Below are 15,919 nucleotides of genomic sequence, written 5' to 3' on the forward strand. Positions count from 1 at the left end.
TGCAACAGCTTAAGTACTAGGGAGAGTCATGCTCTGTCCAAGGTAGTTTACTGTCCCTCTTTATGCCAGCTTGCATTACAAAAGCTAACCCGCTTCTGTATAATCTTGTAAAAAGAAAGGAAGAATTTTTAAGTTTTCTAAATAGGAAAATGCCACACAGTATGTTTATAAATTTGTAAAAAAAAAAAGTCTTATGCGTTAATAAAGTGTTGGAAATAACTTGCAGCTGCCATCTTTTCTCTCGCTCTCTTAGAAATGGTGCTCTAAAAGTAAAGTTTTGCCATTGCTTGAAGAAACTTCTTTTTCCGTCTTTGAGCAGCAAGCTGTAGCACTTCTTCCGGATTACTGGAATTCAGCTCAGTCTGCCCAATAGCTTTAATCTAAGTATTGAAACAAGCATCAGCGTAAGTTAGTACTGGCAATAAGCAAGTTCTGAGAATCATTTCAATGTTTTATATGCAATGCATATTGTTTATGTAATGGCTGCACAGAAGAAAGCACAGAGTAGCAAAAGGGAGGTACTATTAAGTCTAGAAAAGAAACTTAAACAGCAACTTACTGCTATTTGTTTCTTGTCTGTCTCTCCTCGCTTATGATGAAGGTCTGAAATACAATTAAGGAAACCTAGAAATACAATGAGCAGGACTTTTATATAGACAGTTTTCAGATCCTTTAGCCTCTCACAATTATTAAATACTCCTATGAATGGAAGTTCTGCTTTATTATCTTTTTCATCTTAGTAAAATAAACCATTTAAAAATGTCATAAATACAACAAAATAGAATCGTGGAATCATACAGCAGAAAAAAAATTAAGTGACGTTTATATACTTTGATGGAAAGGATCCTTCTGTGAGCACAATTCAACAGTATAAGCCACCCTGGTTTTCAAACCTTCCCATGTGGCTGTTTTTATAAAAGGATACATGTCAAGTATTCCAAGATGGTAATATCCCAGATGTAGTCATAATAGGAGTCCATTGCATCATGGCTAAGAAAGAAACCTTTAGTTAATGTATGTCAATGCATTCAAATGCACAGTATGTGGAAATTTAAAACCTTGCTTACCTGTTTTGCTCCTGAAGTGCTTTAAATGCAGTTTTATAATCTATTTCTCTAAGAAACTGGCACAAAATGGCTACCTAGAAAAATTGAGAGTTGATAAAATGTAACTATGTCACTAACTCCTGATAAGGGAGGCTCATAATTCATTTATATTATACTGCAATATATATTATACTATACAAGTCTGTTTTTTATTCTAGCAGACAGCAGATACATGCCTTACCTGCGTATGGCAGTTGAGCAGAGAACAACATTTTATCATTCGTTTTATCACCTGGAGAGAAATGGATATACCATTTTTAGTAAGTCTATAATGTATCCAATCATCTGAGATAATCATCGGATACTCCAGATACAACTAACCCCTCAACAAAGCACTTAGCCTGCTACTTTTTTTGGCTGAAGCTAGAAATAATAAAGTAACAGAGCAAATATATCTGGCAACTATATCAATTATCCTTTTGCTCAACATGAATTTCTACAGGCTTCTGGTTTACCTAGAACTAGATTTCTTTGGCTCTGGAACTGCTCAGAGCCTAGGGAAACCCATCGACTGAACTTGTGTTATCAAACTTTGAAAATCAGAGCCCTATTTTATGTTGAAGCAGAACATCTTTTGCCTGTATGCTGACATGTAACTCACCTGATCTGTATATACATCTGGCGGTACCATTTTGGTAAAGAAATCCGAACACACAGCTCCTGCTTGAAGATAGTAGTGAAGAGCAGCAGAGTACTGATTGGTTGCTGCATTGGGGAGAGAGCAATAAAAACACAAGCAGTAAATGCCACACTAATTCACTAAGCATTTTCAATTTTTCTCCTGACTCTTGAAACAGCATGCAGTAGGTAAGATTAACTGAAGACAGCAGTAGTTAGTATTTATTATGGCAACTAAGGAAGCAAGGGTAAAAAACATATTTTCAGTTAAGAGTCTAGTCCAGGCTTCCTCAAACTCGGCCCTCCAGATGTTTTTGAGACTACAATTCCCATCATCCCTGACCACAGGTCCTGCTAGCTAGGAAGCCTGGTCTAGTAAGCCTACATTTCTGTACTGGCTGTGGAGGAAGAAGATTCCTTTCTGCATGAAAGTGCAGCTACAAACCTTTTATAATAATAATAATAATAAATAATAAACCTTTATTGTCACTACACCACCACCTGTGTGCAGTCAAATCAAACCTTTTAAGCAGGCTGGTAACCTGTTTATTTTTGAAGCTGCTCTCCAAGAAGAATGACTACTCATGAGACAGAACGCCCCACTTGCGATTCCAGGCATTGCTTCCAGAGGAGTCTATTATTCACCAAACCTTTCCTTATATCTTACATAACAAGATATATATGTGTGTCTGTGTGTGTGTGTGTGTGTGTGTGTGTGTGTGAAGACAGCCAGCAACACAAATGAAAGAGTGAGAGGAAGAAGTTCATTCAACTTACCAAAATAAATATCTGCTTGAATGATTAACCAGAAGTGATTATTTGAATTTACAGTCAGTGCATAACTGACCAACTCTTTGATAGTAACAGCTACAGCTTCAAAATCCACTGACTGCAAGCTGAAAAGACAAAACATTTTATAACATCCGTCACCTACTTTTAAATTGAAACTGTAGCGCTTAAATTTTAAAGATGTAATTAAACTCTCACATCGTCATGCACTATTTAAACACATTTCCTGTGTATGATTAAAGTACCCCAGGATCACAGAAATACCACCACTTGGGCATGTTAAGTGTGATCAGGAAGAAGCAAGAGTGTTACAGCCAGGCTGCAGCATAAGCCACTTCATTTTTGTCTGCAGCTGGTGCAGAATTTGGCAGCCAGGTTGCTCACCAGGGCAAGTTGGTTTGAGCATATTACACTGATCCTGGCCTGACTGCACTGGCTGCCAATTCATTTCTGGGCCCAAGTGTTGGTTTTGACCTATAAAGCCCTAAATGACTCAGGACTGCAATACCTCAAGGACTGCCTCTCCCCGTATAAACTGACCCAGACTCTGAATTCATCATCTGAGGCTCTTCTTCGTGTGCCCCCGCCACAGAGGGTGGAAACATAAGAAAATGTATTTTCTTATTAATATTCTACAGCATTTTAAATGTGTTTGTGGAAAGGGGGGGTTACTGATTTTTTTGTTTCTGTTTCAACTAATTATTTGTGCTTTTATCTTGTATTTTTATTTTGTGAACCGCCCTAAGATCTTTTGAAGAAGGGTGGTGTGTAAATCTAAAAGAAGAAGAATGCAATCTTATTACAGTGGTCTAGTCACACAGGAAAGAAGTCATAAGCAGTTTTCCACTTCATTAATTCTCCTATTCTCCCTCACCATTATCAGCCAGGATTAAATAACTCTCTTTCCAACTGTTCAGAATGCATTTCACAGCCATTCCAACAAAACACATCAACCAGGAGATACATAGAGCAGACAGGGATTCCATTATTGGCGTTAGACTGGCTCCAGGCTTAAGATGTACAGTTACCATCCTACATGATGCACTGCCAAAACTGGCTTGAGCCACCCTAGGAAGGATGGGGAATTGCCCCATAACGTTCCATATATATTCATTTGTCATAGTCTCTCCAGGCTGATCATTATCCAATTCGCCTAACAAACTCAGAGTCCTCCTCAGGCATCACCTGCTGTCACATAAGCTTTGAGAAAGGCTCATTACTATATGAGAGTAGTTAGTCAAGCACAACCAAAAGGCATCAAGCCCTAAATATTCTAGATTTAACAAAAAGGCATTGCCCTCTCTGGGGAAAACAGAATGGAAGGTGTAGTTCCTTGCATAACTGACAGAAAAGCCTTTTTATTCTTTAAAATGGAAGGCACAGAGTTGTTCCTGAAAGACTCTTAAAATATAATTGCCGCAGTTTTCGCTCCATAAGATGCACCTGATCATAAGACGCACCTAGTTTTTAGAGAAGAAAAGGGGGGAAGCGCCATTTTTGAGGGATCTGCTCACAGTTCTGCAGCTTCTTTTGTAAAGGGGAAAAGATCCCTTTTTTGAGGATCAGCTCAAAGTTGTTGAGCTTACTTTGCAAAGGGAAAAAAATCCTGTTTTTATGGGGTTCAACTCACAGTTCTGCAGCTTCTTTAGGAAAGGAAAGGGAGCCGTTTCTGCAGTTTCCTGACAAATAATCTAATCAGCCAGTCAGCAGAACATTCAACAATGGAGGCCTGGGCAAGGGGGCGGGGCCAGAAAGGGAGCCAGCGATCGACCACACATTCGCTCCACAAGACGCACAGACATTTCCCCTTACTTTTTAGGAGGAAAAAAGTGCATCTCAAGGAGCAAAAAATACGGTAACACATAGACAACCCTTGAAACAAGACATTCAGGACCAAGAAGCAATCTGCAGATCCCCAGAAAAGCACATTTCGCAATTATAATTGGAACAAAAACAATTTTCTTACTTAGGAATGGATGATGGCCAAATAGAAATATGTTCTGCGGTAATATCATTCACAATGTCTTCCTAGAAGAGGAAAGAATATGATATGGGAAATGAGTCCGAGAGGCAGACATCAAAGTCAAATATTTATGATAAGAAGAGTACTGCACTTACCCGAACATTATGAAGCTTGACAAACAAAGATAATATTGTTGTCAAAACTAGAGGCTCCTATAGCGGAAAAACAAAAGTACATGATACAATGCTTCTTTTCAGTGTCAGGGAAATCCAGTTTTTCTTTGCAAACTTTCAAAATGCTTATACAACTTTGAAATGAAATCTATATACATAGCCTCTTAGATTACTGATAAGTATATTACATGTCGTAGAAAATTATACAACTTCACACACAGCTTAAGGCCATTTTGCAAGAGATGCGTGTCATTCTTTGCATTTCTCAAGTCTAAATAATAAAAAAGCTGCATGGCCTACGATGCACACTTGATTAAAACGACTGCCTTTCCAAATCTCACCAACATTTAAAAATATGGCACTGTACAGAACAGGCGTTCTTGCAATTACTTGCGAAAATATATTTAAGTAATAATAATAATAATAAATAATAAATTTTATTTATATCCCGCCCTCCCCAGCCGAAGCCGGGCTCAGGGCGGCTAACAACACTAAAACACTAAGTAGCAATTCTTAGGTAAGTTACCCAAGCTATTTATCTGTAGGCAAAAATTTATATGGCCAGCTGCATGTTTAGGGTTGGGCCAGTAGTATTCCTTCTATTCAGAACAGGGAGCTTGTTTCCTACCACTGCACTGTTGTTTCTAGAAAGTCTGGTGTATATTATTGGTAATATACAATATATAGCTAAGCCTGGATAGCTCAGAACATGGTGCTGGTAATGCAAATGTTGCAGGTTTGATCCCCAGATGGTACAGCTGCAGATTCCTGCATTGGAGGGGGCTGTACTAGATGATTCTCAGAATCCCTTCCAATTCTACAGTTCTGTGATTCTATAATTTTCATTCTATGTATTTCTCAGTTTGTGGAGTCAAATGCAGCCTCTTTGTTAAATCAATGATAAAACAAGCAACCTAAACAATAGAGGCAGAGTCAATTTGAAAAAGGGGACTGTCCACTGAGCACACAGAAGTAGTCACCCATCTCTCTGGTGTTTGATTGATTTGCTTCAGTTTATTACATTTATTCTAGCATCTATCTGGAATTTGGCAAACTCGTCTTGACAAAGGGGAATGCATCTCCTGTTACAACTCCCTTTGAACGAAGGATGAGGAAATAACACATTTCTCAAGAAAAAGATAATATCCGCCCGCAAAGTATTTTCCTACAACAGTTTTTTTTTTACTGGGTTAGTCCATTGCAAAAACTTTAGCTCCAAACTCACCCGCAACTTTTTGATAAAAGAGAGCAGCTCACTCCTAAATAATAGAAGACATGTGGTTACTGTTATCAATTATTTAAAGTAATTCATTATTTATATTTACTCAATTTATTTGTAAAAGGTTTTAAAAGCAAATTTTAATACAACAGGAACTACAATGTACAATCAACCATCAGACCTGAACCAAAATGCTGAAGTGTATCTTCAACCTCAGAACAGGGTGCTATAAACTCTAAGGGGCTCAAATAAGCAGGTCAGTTTACTCTTTCCCCTCCCCACCCATATATTCAATTAATCCTATGCAATAATTAATTTAATTAGAATCAATTTAGGGGTGGAGCAATGTTGTAGCTCTTCCTAATGTTGGCTACAGGTACACCCATGTTCAGAAGACACCTATTTTGGCTTTGAGTTGTATTTTTTAAAAAACTATAGCAACTTACCTGTACATTATGCCCAACGTTGAATCTCTCTGCTTTATTAAGCTCACTCTGCCATCATTCCCTCGTTTGTGTTGGTTGGTTACACTGCAGATCTGTACAACCACCTCCCAAAGGTCTTTCGCTGCCCGTCTACTTTCTTTGGGTCCAGGAAGATCTTTACATGTGGCAGCCAAAAGCTGTCCAAGCTAAGCAAAACACACCACCAAGAAGGAACAGTCAGTCTTTGAAAGCTCTCAAGGCACGCTGTTTCTTTTTCCAGCAATCTATGCCTGGTTACAGCTAGGAAATCAAATCTGGCAAAGAAATCCTCAGCTACACAACCCAGAGACCTACCGTATTTTTCGCTCTATTGGACGCACCGGACCACAGGACGCACCTAGTTTTTAGAGGGGGAAATCAAGGAAAAAAATATTATCCCCCCCCCCAGCCCCAAAGAGCAACGGACAGGCTGCATGCAGCCTGTCCACTTCTCCCAGAGCTTCTCGGGGCTGCGGGGGAAGCCCGGGTTCCCCCCCCCAGCCCCAAAGAGCAAAGAAGCCAAGACAGTGCGCGGGATCTATAGCCGCGCAACCTCTCCAGCCAGGAGCTAAACCTCTCCAGTGCAGCTAAAGAAGACAAGGCAGCAAGCGCGATCCATCCCGCTCACTGCCTTGGCTTCTTCTTTAGCCTTGCACAGCATCTTTAGTCCTGCGCAACGGGATGGATTGCGCCCGCTGTCCACCGGGGCTGGACTAGATAACTCCTGGGGTTCCCTTCCAACCCTGCAATTCTATGACCTCGGAAGGTGTTTGGGTCTCCACCACTGGAGGCTTTTAAGCAGCGGTTGGGGGACCATCTGCCTGGCGTTCTTTAGCTGTGATTCCTACATTGTGAGGGGGCTGGGCTAGATGACCCTTGGGTGGACCTCCCAACTCTATACAGTCCTACAGTTCTGCGGCAGGAGATCCACAGCCACTTCACACAATGCCCACTCCCAATTTTCATCTGAGAGACATGTGTCTCTCAGTACCCCCCTACCTGCCACACTTCCCCCACCCCACTTAAGCTGAGGGAATTCCTGCCCAGAGAAACTCCCAGCAATCAAGGAGGAGGAATCCGCTGCAGCCGTGAGCAGCGGAGGATCCATGGTCCCCTTCCTTCTCTCCTCCGTGGTTGCTTTGAAGGAGGAAAGTGGGAGAGGAGCTGCTTACACGAGTGTAAGCTGCTCCCCTCCCACTTTGCTGCTTCAAAGCAATTACGGAGGAGGAATCCGCTGAAGCCTCCAGCAGCGGAGGATCCATGGTCCCCTTCCTTCCCTCCTCCGTAGTTGCTTTGAAGGAGGAAAGTGGGAGAGGAGCTGCTTACACGAGTGTAAGCTGCTCCCCTCCCACTTTGCTGCTTCAAAGGGAGCCCGGGAGGAGGGAATCTGCTGCAGCCTCGAGCAGCGAAGAGGATCCATGGGTCCCCTCTTTCCCTCCTCCGTGGTTGCTTTGAAGCAGGAAAGTGGGAGAGGAGCTGCTTACACGAGTGTAAACTGCCCCCCTCCCACTTTCCTGCTTCAAAGCAATTACGGAGGAGGAATCCGCTGAAGCCTCCAGCAGCGGAGGATCCATGGTCCCCTTCCTTCCCTCCTCCGTAGTTGCTTTGAAGGAGGAAAGTGGGAGAGGAGCTGCTTACACGAGTGTAAGCTGCTCCCCTCCCACTTTGCTGCTTCAAAGGGAGCCCGGGAGGAGGGAATCTGCTGCAGCCTCGAGCAGCGAAGAGGATCCATGGGTCCCCTCTTTCCCTCCTCCGTGGTTGCTTTGAAGCAGGAAAGTGGGAGAGGAGCTGCTTACACGAGTGTAAGCTGCTCCCCTCCCACTTTGCTGCTTCAAAGGGAGCCCGGGAGGAGGGAATCTGCTGCAGCCTCGAGCAGCGAAGAGGATCCATGAGTCCCCTCTTTCCCTCCTCCGTGGTTGCTTTGAAGCAGGAAAGTGGGAGAGGAGCTGCTTACACGAGTGTAAGCTGCTCCCCTCCCACATTGCCGCTTCAAAGGGAGCCCGGGAGGAGGGAATCTGCTGCAGCTTCCCCCAACTCCCGCAGAAGCCGCGCGCTCTTTAAAGGGGCTGTGCGGCTTCTCCTGGCTTTTCTGGGAGGTGGGGGGATTCCCCCACCTCGTAGAAAAGCCCGCAGGAGCCGCGCAGCCTTTAAAGAGGGTGCCGCTCTTGGGGGCTTTTCCCCCAGGAGGGAGAAGGGACTGCTGCAGCCAGTCAGTCCCTTCTCCCTCCTAGAGAAAAGTCCGCAAGAGCGGACGAAGCTTGTGTGCGGCTCTTGAGGGCTTTTCCCGCCTGCCTCCCCCCTGCATTCGCTCCATAGGACGCACACACATTTTCCCTTGCTTTTTAGGAGGGAAAAAGTGCGTCCTATGGTGCGAAAAATACGGTACTTCGGGGAAACCCAAAGTTGCTTGTGCATGTCCAGAATGTTTTACTCTTTCCTGGCAGCAGACAAACTCTTACACCTCATATAACACGTGCTTTTGAAATTTAGAATTTCAACAAGTTTAGCACATACCACATTTTGTGAATCTTTGTACTTTTGTCCATTTACTGTTTTTATGTCTCCCAATCTGAACTATCAAATGGTGATTTTCTTGAGTCAAAATGAGAGCACCCCTAAACATTATTTTAGGAAAAAAGCGCTGTGTGTACCGTGTTTTTCGCTCCCTAAGACGCACCTAGTTTTTAGAGGGGGAAAGCAAGAAATAAAATATTCTGCACAGAGCATGTAAGCGGTTCTCGCTTTTCTTGCTTTAAACCCTTCCATCCCTCCTCCCACTTCACTGAGAAGCCAGCAGAGCAAGCTGCACAACTCTCACTGAACCCAGTAGAGCAAGAGCGATAGCTGTGCAGTGCCTCTTGTTCTGCTGGCTTCCCAGCAAAGCAGGATGAGGGATGAAAGGGAGCCCTTACAAGGGAGCGCTGAGCAGAGCCCAGCAGCGGCTCTTGCTGGCTTTTCCAGGAGGTGTGGGAAGGGACAGAGGGCAGCCCGTCAGTCCCTTCTCCCACCTCACAGAAAAGCCCCCAAGAGCCGCGCACACACTCCACGCGGCTCTTTAAAGGGAGCACTGAGCAGAGCCTCCCGCCTGCATTCGCTCCATAAGACGCACACACATTTCCCCTTACTTTTTAGGAGGGAAAAAGTGTGTCTTATGGAGCAAAAAATATGGTATGTGTATATGTATATGTATATGTATGGGTGTATCTATATCTATATCTATATCTATATCTATATCTATATCTATCTATATGCAATCTATATCTAGACAGATGAGTTCAAGCAAATGTTGTTGAAAAATAAAGTTCCATTAATTTGGGTGCATTTGAACAGAATAACAGGTAAGTCTGGAGACAGTTTAGGATTTATACAATTTCAAATGTATTGGTAGTCAGTTCCAAAGCATGCCTTACCTTCACATAAGGATTGGTCTGAACCAGTGGGAGAGGAACTTGCATCGTTAAGTACTCATTCTCCCTCCAATTCAACAAAAAGGCAACGCATTCCTCTGCTACAACTTGTCGAAGTGGAATATCTAAAACAATATTTTTAAAGAGCAACTGATTAGATACTTTTAACGTCTTATATGTTTACAAGCATATCATGTTTATTTGTTTGAGAAAATTTATATACCGCGTTATTGCAGTCAAACCTCTAAGCCGTTTGTTTACAAGAAACATTAAAATTATCATTAAGAAGCTAAAATCTGTTAAAACATTTAAATATAATTAAAATTGACAGCAATAAAGATTGAAGTGTAGCAATGTTACTTCAGCATCCTGCTGACATCCTTCCCCCAAGCACCAGGATTGGAGAATACAAATAAAATCATTCACTCGCATTACAAGCTAATATCTATCAGTTGTGGAGTATTTCCCCTCCTCTGATCCTAAGCTTCTGAAGAAGTTTTCTCACATAATTAGCCAAGCATTCTTACCAGGAACCCTCATTTCTAAGTAACCTCGAACTCTGCTGATCAGGTTAGAGGGGGGTGTTTCTCCCAAAAGCCCTGCTCCTGCTTCATGGGAATAAATGTCCAACAGTAGCACCTCGTTCAGCATGACTTGGCGTAGCTTTGGAGAAAACTCTGTCACAAGTTCAAGGCAAGCGGCAAAAAGCTGTTTTGCATGGACAAAATCCTGTAATAATAACAATTTTTAAAAAAAACAGTGTGAGGAGTTTGCCCATTTCTCTTCTAGTTGCATGTAGAGTGGGGTTTTTTAGGGGGGGCGCTGACAGTAGCTACATTCATGTACAGTGGTACCTCGGGTTAAGTACTTAATTCGTTCCAGAGGTCCGTTCTTAACCTGAAACTGTTCTTAACCTGAAGCACCACTTTAGCTAATGGGTCCTCCTGCCGCCGCCGTGCCGCCGGAGCCCAATTTCTGTTCTTATCCTGAAGCAAACTTCTTAACCTGAAGCACTATTTCTGGGTTAGCGGAGTGTGTAACCTGAAGCGTATATAACCTGAAGCGTATGTAACCCGAGGTACCACTGTACTACAACAAAAAGTCCAGAGTCCTGTAATAAAACATTTAGCCTACAGAAGCACATAATGCAATACGCTTGCTAAAGTGGTGGTTTGTTTTGGTGGAGGCAAAGGGAATAATTAAATTCCACACATGATTTTGGTTGCTGCTAAGAAGGCTGGGATAAAAATCAATGGTGTCCATGCCCCCATAGCCTATGAAGATCACTGTGCTGCATCATGACTGTCTATCACATGACTATCTCCATCCTGTCTTAAAGGGCTAGTAGGCTTTCGAAATTATTACTTTGAACCACAGAAACTGAAATCAACCCATAGAAAATAAGGAAAGTCAAAGTAGTAGGTTTTTAAATATCTAAATATTGCATGCAGCACAATGTTTTCATGCTCATAATTGCCTTGCTCTGCGCAGCAATGCAGGCTATGGAGCCAGCTACGCCTCTTTCTCAGTTGTGAGAACAGATCTGCCCAGAAAAGGCAGAACAATTCCAGAGCACCTATTGCTGATATACAGTGGGAAACCCATCCACAAACCTATCCCACCCCACTTGAAAGGCCAGTAGTCTTCAGGCAAAAGGAACATGGAGCAAATTAGGCGCACAGCCTAAAATTACAACAGTCAGCCACACTTCCCTCTCATAACGCTGGTGGCTTTATGTGCAACTCAAATATGCCATTTGGGCCCTAAGACCAAGACACTGGAAATCGCAGTGAAGGGAACAACCACGACGAATAGGAAAGTGGCACCATCTTTTTTTAAAAAAACCCACATGCTTAATCTCCAACAACATAATACTCAGTCCTAGTAATAGTTATTAGTAGCATTCCATAATGGTAATTGGCAAGATTCTTATTAGCAATATAATGATTACCTCACCTTGACTGTACTGCAGTGTAGCCCCTTTGCCATAAGGATGTAGACCAAATCCCTGGTCAAATTATCTTTGATCCCTAGGATTACATTGCCGTAAACATTTGGCACTTCCCACTAAGAAAAAGCAACAACACAGAAATCAAAAACTGTAATATAGCTCACATTTAAACAATTTTCCTTATTTTTCCATGTCTTAGACGAGGTTTTTTGACTCAAGAATCATCTCAAAAAACTGGGGTTGTCCTATACACAGATAACGCAGCCTGCCAGCTGGTTGGTGGGTGCGCAATTCCCTCCCCCATGCTGCTGTGGGAAGCGTGTGCTCTAAGGAGCTTACTCTGGCTGCAGTGGTGTCTGGGGAGCGGCTGCCCACTTTGCCAACCCCTAGCAACAGCCCTACTGGGGTGATTGTGCTCATGCAATTCCCCCTAAAAAAAGTTCAACAACTTTGGGCCATCTCCCCTCATTTTCTTTAAATTTAGTCCCCCCAGATAGGGGCCATCTTATACATGGGGGTGTCTTATAAATGGAAAAATACGGTAGTCAAAAAATTAAAAGTACCTTGTTAGAAACTGTCCAGAACTGGCGTTCTGATGTCATGCCATGCAATTCAATTAAAATTTGGCGGATCCTCCAGGGATCAGCTGATAATATAAGCTGATGTTCAAGCTGACCAATATTCACACTTGCTGAGGCTGGAAGAGAAAGTATCACGGAGGTCAATGAGCAATTTATCATATTGAGTTTTCCTTGAACCAAGCTATAACTAACTGGAGGCAACAGACAAAAGATTGACATTTTTAAGAAAAGATGGATCAACTAAAGATGCTTTTATTTTACACCAAAATGAAATCACTTTAATTAATGCTATCCATCATATAAATGTTTGAATGTACAGTGCTAATGTCATTGCCATACGTAGACACAGACATACACAGGAACCTTCAGGGGGCATCAAGACTCTTTGTAGTCATAGCCCTCAGGACACATTAATTTTGGATTCCTTAAAAACGTTACACTTCTGTACCTACCACCCACACATCCACACTGTGTTTGGTCATCCTTTTCAAGACAGGGAAAATGAAAATTCTGCATTGGGTTACAACAATAAACAAATAGACTCTTGGGATCGAGAAATAGTCTCTAAGAGAATCTCAGTCTCAGAAATACGGCATGACAGCAATATCCCACTGTTTCACATAATGCCCAAGATGATGCCTCTTTCCTGCTCTAAGCTCTCCAACTCAACTCCCAAGTAAATCTGGGTCATCCTAGCTGCAGCTCAGAAAGCCATGTAAGTCCAATTCTGTGCCTCCCTGAATTAAGATGGGAAGGCAAGCAGAAAGATCTCTTTCCTGCTCCTAGGAGCACCTTGAGATTGTATGCTTGGTTCTACCACTCTCATTTCTGCCCTGAAGGGCCAGTAGCCCTTAAAGCAAAAGACAATAGCACCATCTTCACAACCTAGCACTGGCTAGTCCCATTATCTCAACTCTTTCAAGCCAGAGCGCAGCAAGCAACAGTACTCTACTGGCTACAGGTGTGCAGTTTAGATTTTTCACTCAGATGCTTGCCAGGGAGATAACTATTGCAGATTGAGTAGCGAACTGCAGGCCTGTAGATATCCCATATTGAGCTGGAACCCCTAGCACCTGGTAGTCAGAAGTGCATGGCTTCTGAATATGCAGGTTGCAATGTTAGCCATCTATGATGGCTAACAGGAATTTACTATAACTGCCAAAACACATACTATAGCAACTTGTTGCATAAGCCGATTACTTCTTCGCTCAGGGCTTAACTTACTGCAGGACTGTCATTTGTCTTCAGAAAAAAAGCTATCAAGGAATATTTTAAGGGGGGGGGGAAATAACCTGGAATATCATAAAATGAAGTTATAGGCTTAGTGCCTAAGTTGACTCGAGGCGACCTTTTCCTCATTTGATCAATAAGCAGCTTTCGTTCATCATCTTTCAGCAACGCTATGAAGAGCTCATGGGAGGAAATCATGAAGACAAGTTGAAGGTCTTCCAAACCCAAACAGAGATTTCTGTAAAAAACAATCAAAGGTATCATTAAGCAAAGATTAGCAGAAAGAGAAATTGCAGCACTTCGTGTAGTTTGTAGTGGCATGACATTTGGAATATACATTCAAAGATGTTTTTAAACAAGGGGCTATTCACTAATCACTGCGTTTACAGTGAATCATGCCAGGTCTCCAACTGACCACATGAGAAAGGTAGTTGTTGAGACACTGGTATCTTGTGTAGCAACGGCTAAGGAAATCAGCAGGTCTTAATTACAACTGCCTTTTGAATCACCTACCTAGAGTGGATCATGGCAATGAACAAAAAGCATTCTACGTAAGAGTTATTTAGCTTAGGTTTGACCACGAATTACACCAGCAGTTATCACCCCACCTTTTAGAAGTGGCACATGTGGGAATTTGTTGAAGCTGAGAAAACGTCTGAGGCCTATTTAGCTTACAGGCAAACACTATTATGTTGTTTCTTCCTTGGTACCAATGATATCTTAGGACCTGATATACTTAGCACTTAGCTACTTCCCTGAATGAAAGATACTAATCAGCTTTTTAAGGAGGACTGCATACTTACTTCAGAAAATAGGCCATTTTCCTTTTTGAGGATTCTGAAGCACTTTCTACTTGTATTGATTTTGAACATACCTGCAAAGTTGAAATACTGAATTGAGCTTTAGTGAAAAATTAAGTAAGCTTAAAACAAAAACAAAAGCACACACATTTAATTGTTTTTTCATATTGCGTATACTCCTTCAGAAAATAGACATTTTCATAAGCTCCCTCAAAAGAGTATGCAAAAGAGGAGTAATAAAGATAGCATGCTAGCCACTGAGAAAAAAAACATTCTAACAACAGCGATATGAAATGTTATAAGATCCCAGATGGATTTAGTGGTTCATGAGTACAGCACCTCTACACAAATGCAGCCCTGCATGCTACTGAATGTCTGAATCAATCCCATGAAAGAGCAGATATTTACCTGAAGTATTTGTCAAGGCAGACTTAAAGCTAGCCAGCAGATAACCTTTTCACATTCATAACATTAGTTCATTTGGGTGAGGGCAATCTGAAAACATACTGTGTATTGTGGCTTCCACATGCTGGTTGTGTACCTTCTGAAGCAGTTAAGTGTATACACTCAATTGTCTGATAACTCTAATCAACAATTAAATGGTAAGGAGATGTATCTAGTCAACCAATCTGCTACCCAATACCATAACTGAACGGCTAATGATTTCATAGCCACAAAACTAAGTAACACATATTTTAAAAGTAAGTAGCACCCATTAGTTCAGATGCAACACTGAAAAGCATAGCACTTAAAAAGTGCATTAGGATCAATAAGCTGTATTCAGTAGCTTTAAAAAGCAACTTAGAAAACAGTTTAAGCAGATATGCCTAAAACTGAGGACAATTCCATACCTCTAGGAGAAAGTCTATTTTTTCTTTGGTGGGTCTAAGAAACAGCTGGTTAAAGTGGACACCGACTGGTCGGCCTTGCATTACATCACAAACACTGTTGCACACACACACCTTGAAACATATTTCTTCCAAGACATCATTCCTAGAAGAATACGGAAAGTTCACATGCTGTTAGAAGAAAAGCACATAAAAGGACACAAGGGACAGTTCTTACACTCCAGAATGCAGCTTGACTGCCCAGAAGGGGCTACTGCAGAAGCAAGTTTGAGAAAGGTATTGATGATGGACAGTAAGATATGGGGCAAACAATTCATCTTTCGCATTCCAGCCATTCTCTTATTTGTTTGTTTGTTTGATTTATTTCATAAAATTTATGCACTTGAATGGTAAAAAACCTCAAAGCCCATTTATCATCAGGATAGAAAACAGAGATTATGAATGTGGCATCAGGACTGTGGATAGAAATACACCAGGGGTCAGCAACCTTTTTCAGACGTGGGCTGGTCCACCGTCCCTCAGACCATGTGGGGGGCTGGAGTATATTTTTGGGGGGGAAATGAACAAATTCCTATGCCCCACAAATAATCCAGAGATGCATTTTAAATAAAAGGACACATTCTACTCATGTAAAAACACCAGGCAGGCCCCACAAATAACCCAGAGATGCATTTTAAATAAAAAGACACATCCTACTCATGTAAAAACACAGAGATTCCTGGACCGTCCACAGGACGGATTGAGAAGGCGATTGGGCCAGATCCGGCCCC

At 42.1% G+C, this 15,919-nt stretch overlaps 1 protein-coding gene across 3 annotated transcripts in view; it reads right to left on the bottom strand.

Moving 5' to 3' along the window:
* Positions 1-31: 31 nt before the first annotated feature.
* INTS8 (integrator complex subunit 8) overlaps positions 32-15,919 on the bottom strand; it is a 29,208-nt gene continuing 13,320 nt past the window's right edge. For all 3 annotated transcript variants that reach the window (XM_081013859.1, XM_081013860.1, XM_081013858.1), the window contains 18 exons: positions 15,153-15,294; positions 14,305-14,375; positions 13,564-13,739; positions 12,254-12,387; positions 11,696-11,806; positions 10,267-10,468; positions 9,743-9,864; positions 6,315-6,499; positions 5,875-5,908; positions 4,632-4,688; positions 4,480-4,541; positions 2,502-2,620; positions 1,708-1,811; positions 1,288-1,338; positions 1,068-1,141; positions 926-990; positions 560-603; positions 32-380 (listed from right to left, as the gene is read on the bottom strand). In XM_081013859.1, coding sequence (XP_080869985.1) covers positions 264-380; positions 560-603; positions 926-990; positions 1,068-1,141; positions 1,288-1,338; positions 1,708-1,811; positions 2,502-2,620; positions 4,480-4,541; positions 4,632-4,688; positions 5,875-5,908; positions 6,315-6,499; positions 9,743-9,864; positions 10,267-10,468; positions 11,696-11,806; positions 12,254-12,387; positions 13,564-13,739; positions 14,305-14,375; positions 15,153-15,294 — 1,870 coding nt within the window. In that variant the 3' untranslated portion in view covers positions 32-263. The remainder of the gene's footprint in view (positions 381-559; positions 604-925; positions 991-1,067; positions 1,142-1,287; positions 1,339-1,707; positions 1,812-2,501; positions 2,621-4,479; positions 4,542-4,631; positions 4,689-5,874; positions 5,909-6,314; positions 6,500-9,742; positions 9,865-10,266; positions 10,469-11,695; positions 11,807-12,253; positions 12,388-13,563; positions 13,740-14,304; positions 14,376-15,152; positions 15,295-15,919) is intronic.

The sequence above is a fragment of the Podarcis pityusensis genome (assembly GCF_964106645.2).
Source record: "Podarcis pityusensis genome assembly, chromosome: 7".
Taxonomy (NCBI): domain Eukaryota; kingdom Metazoa; phylum Chordata; class Lepidosauria; order Squamata; family Lacertidae; genus Podarcis; species Podarcis pityusensis.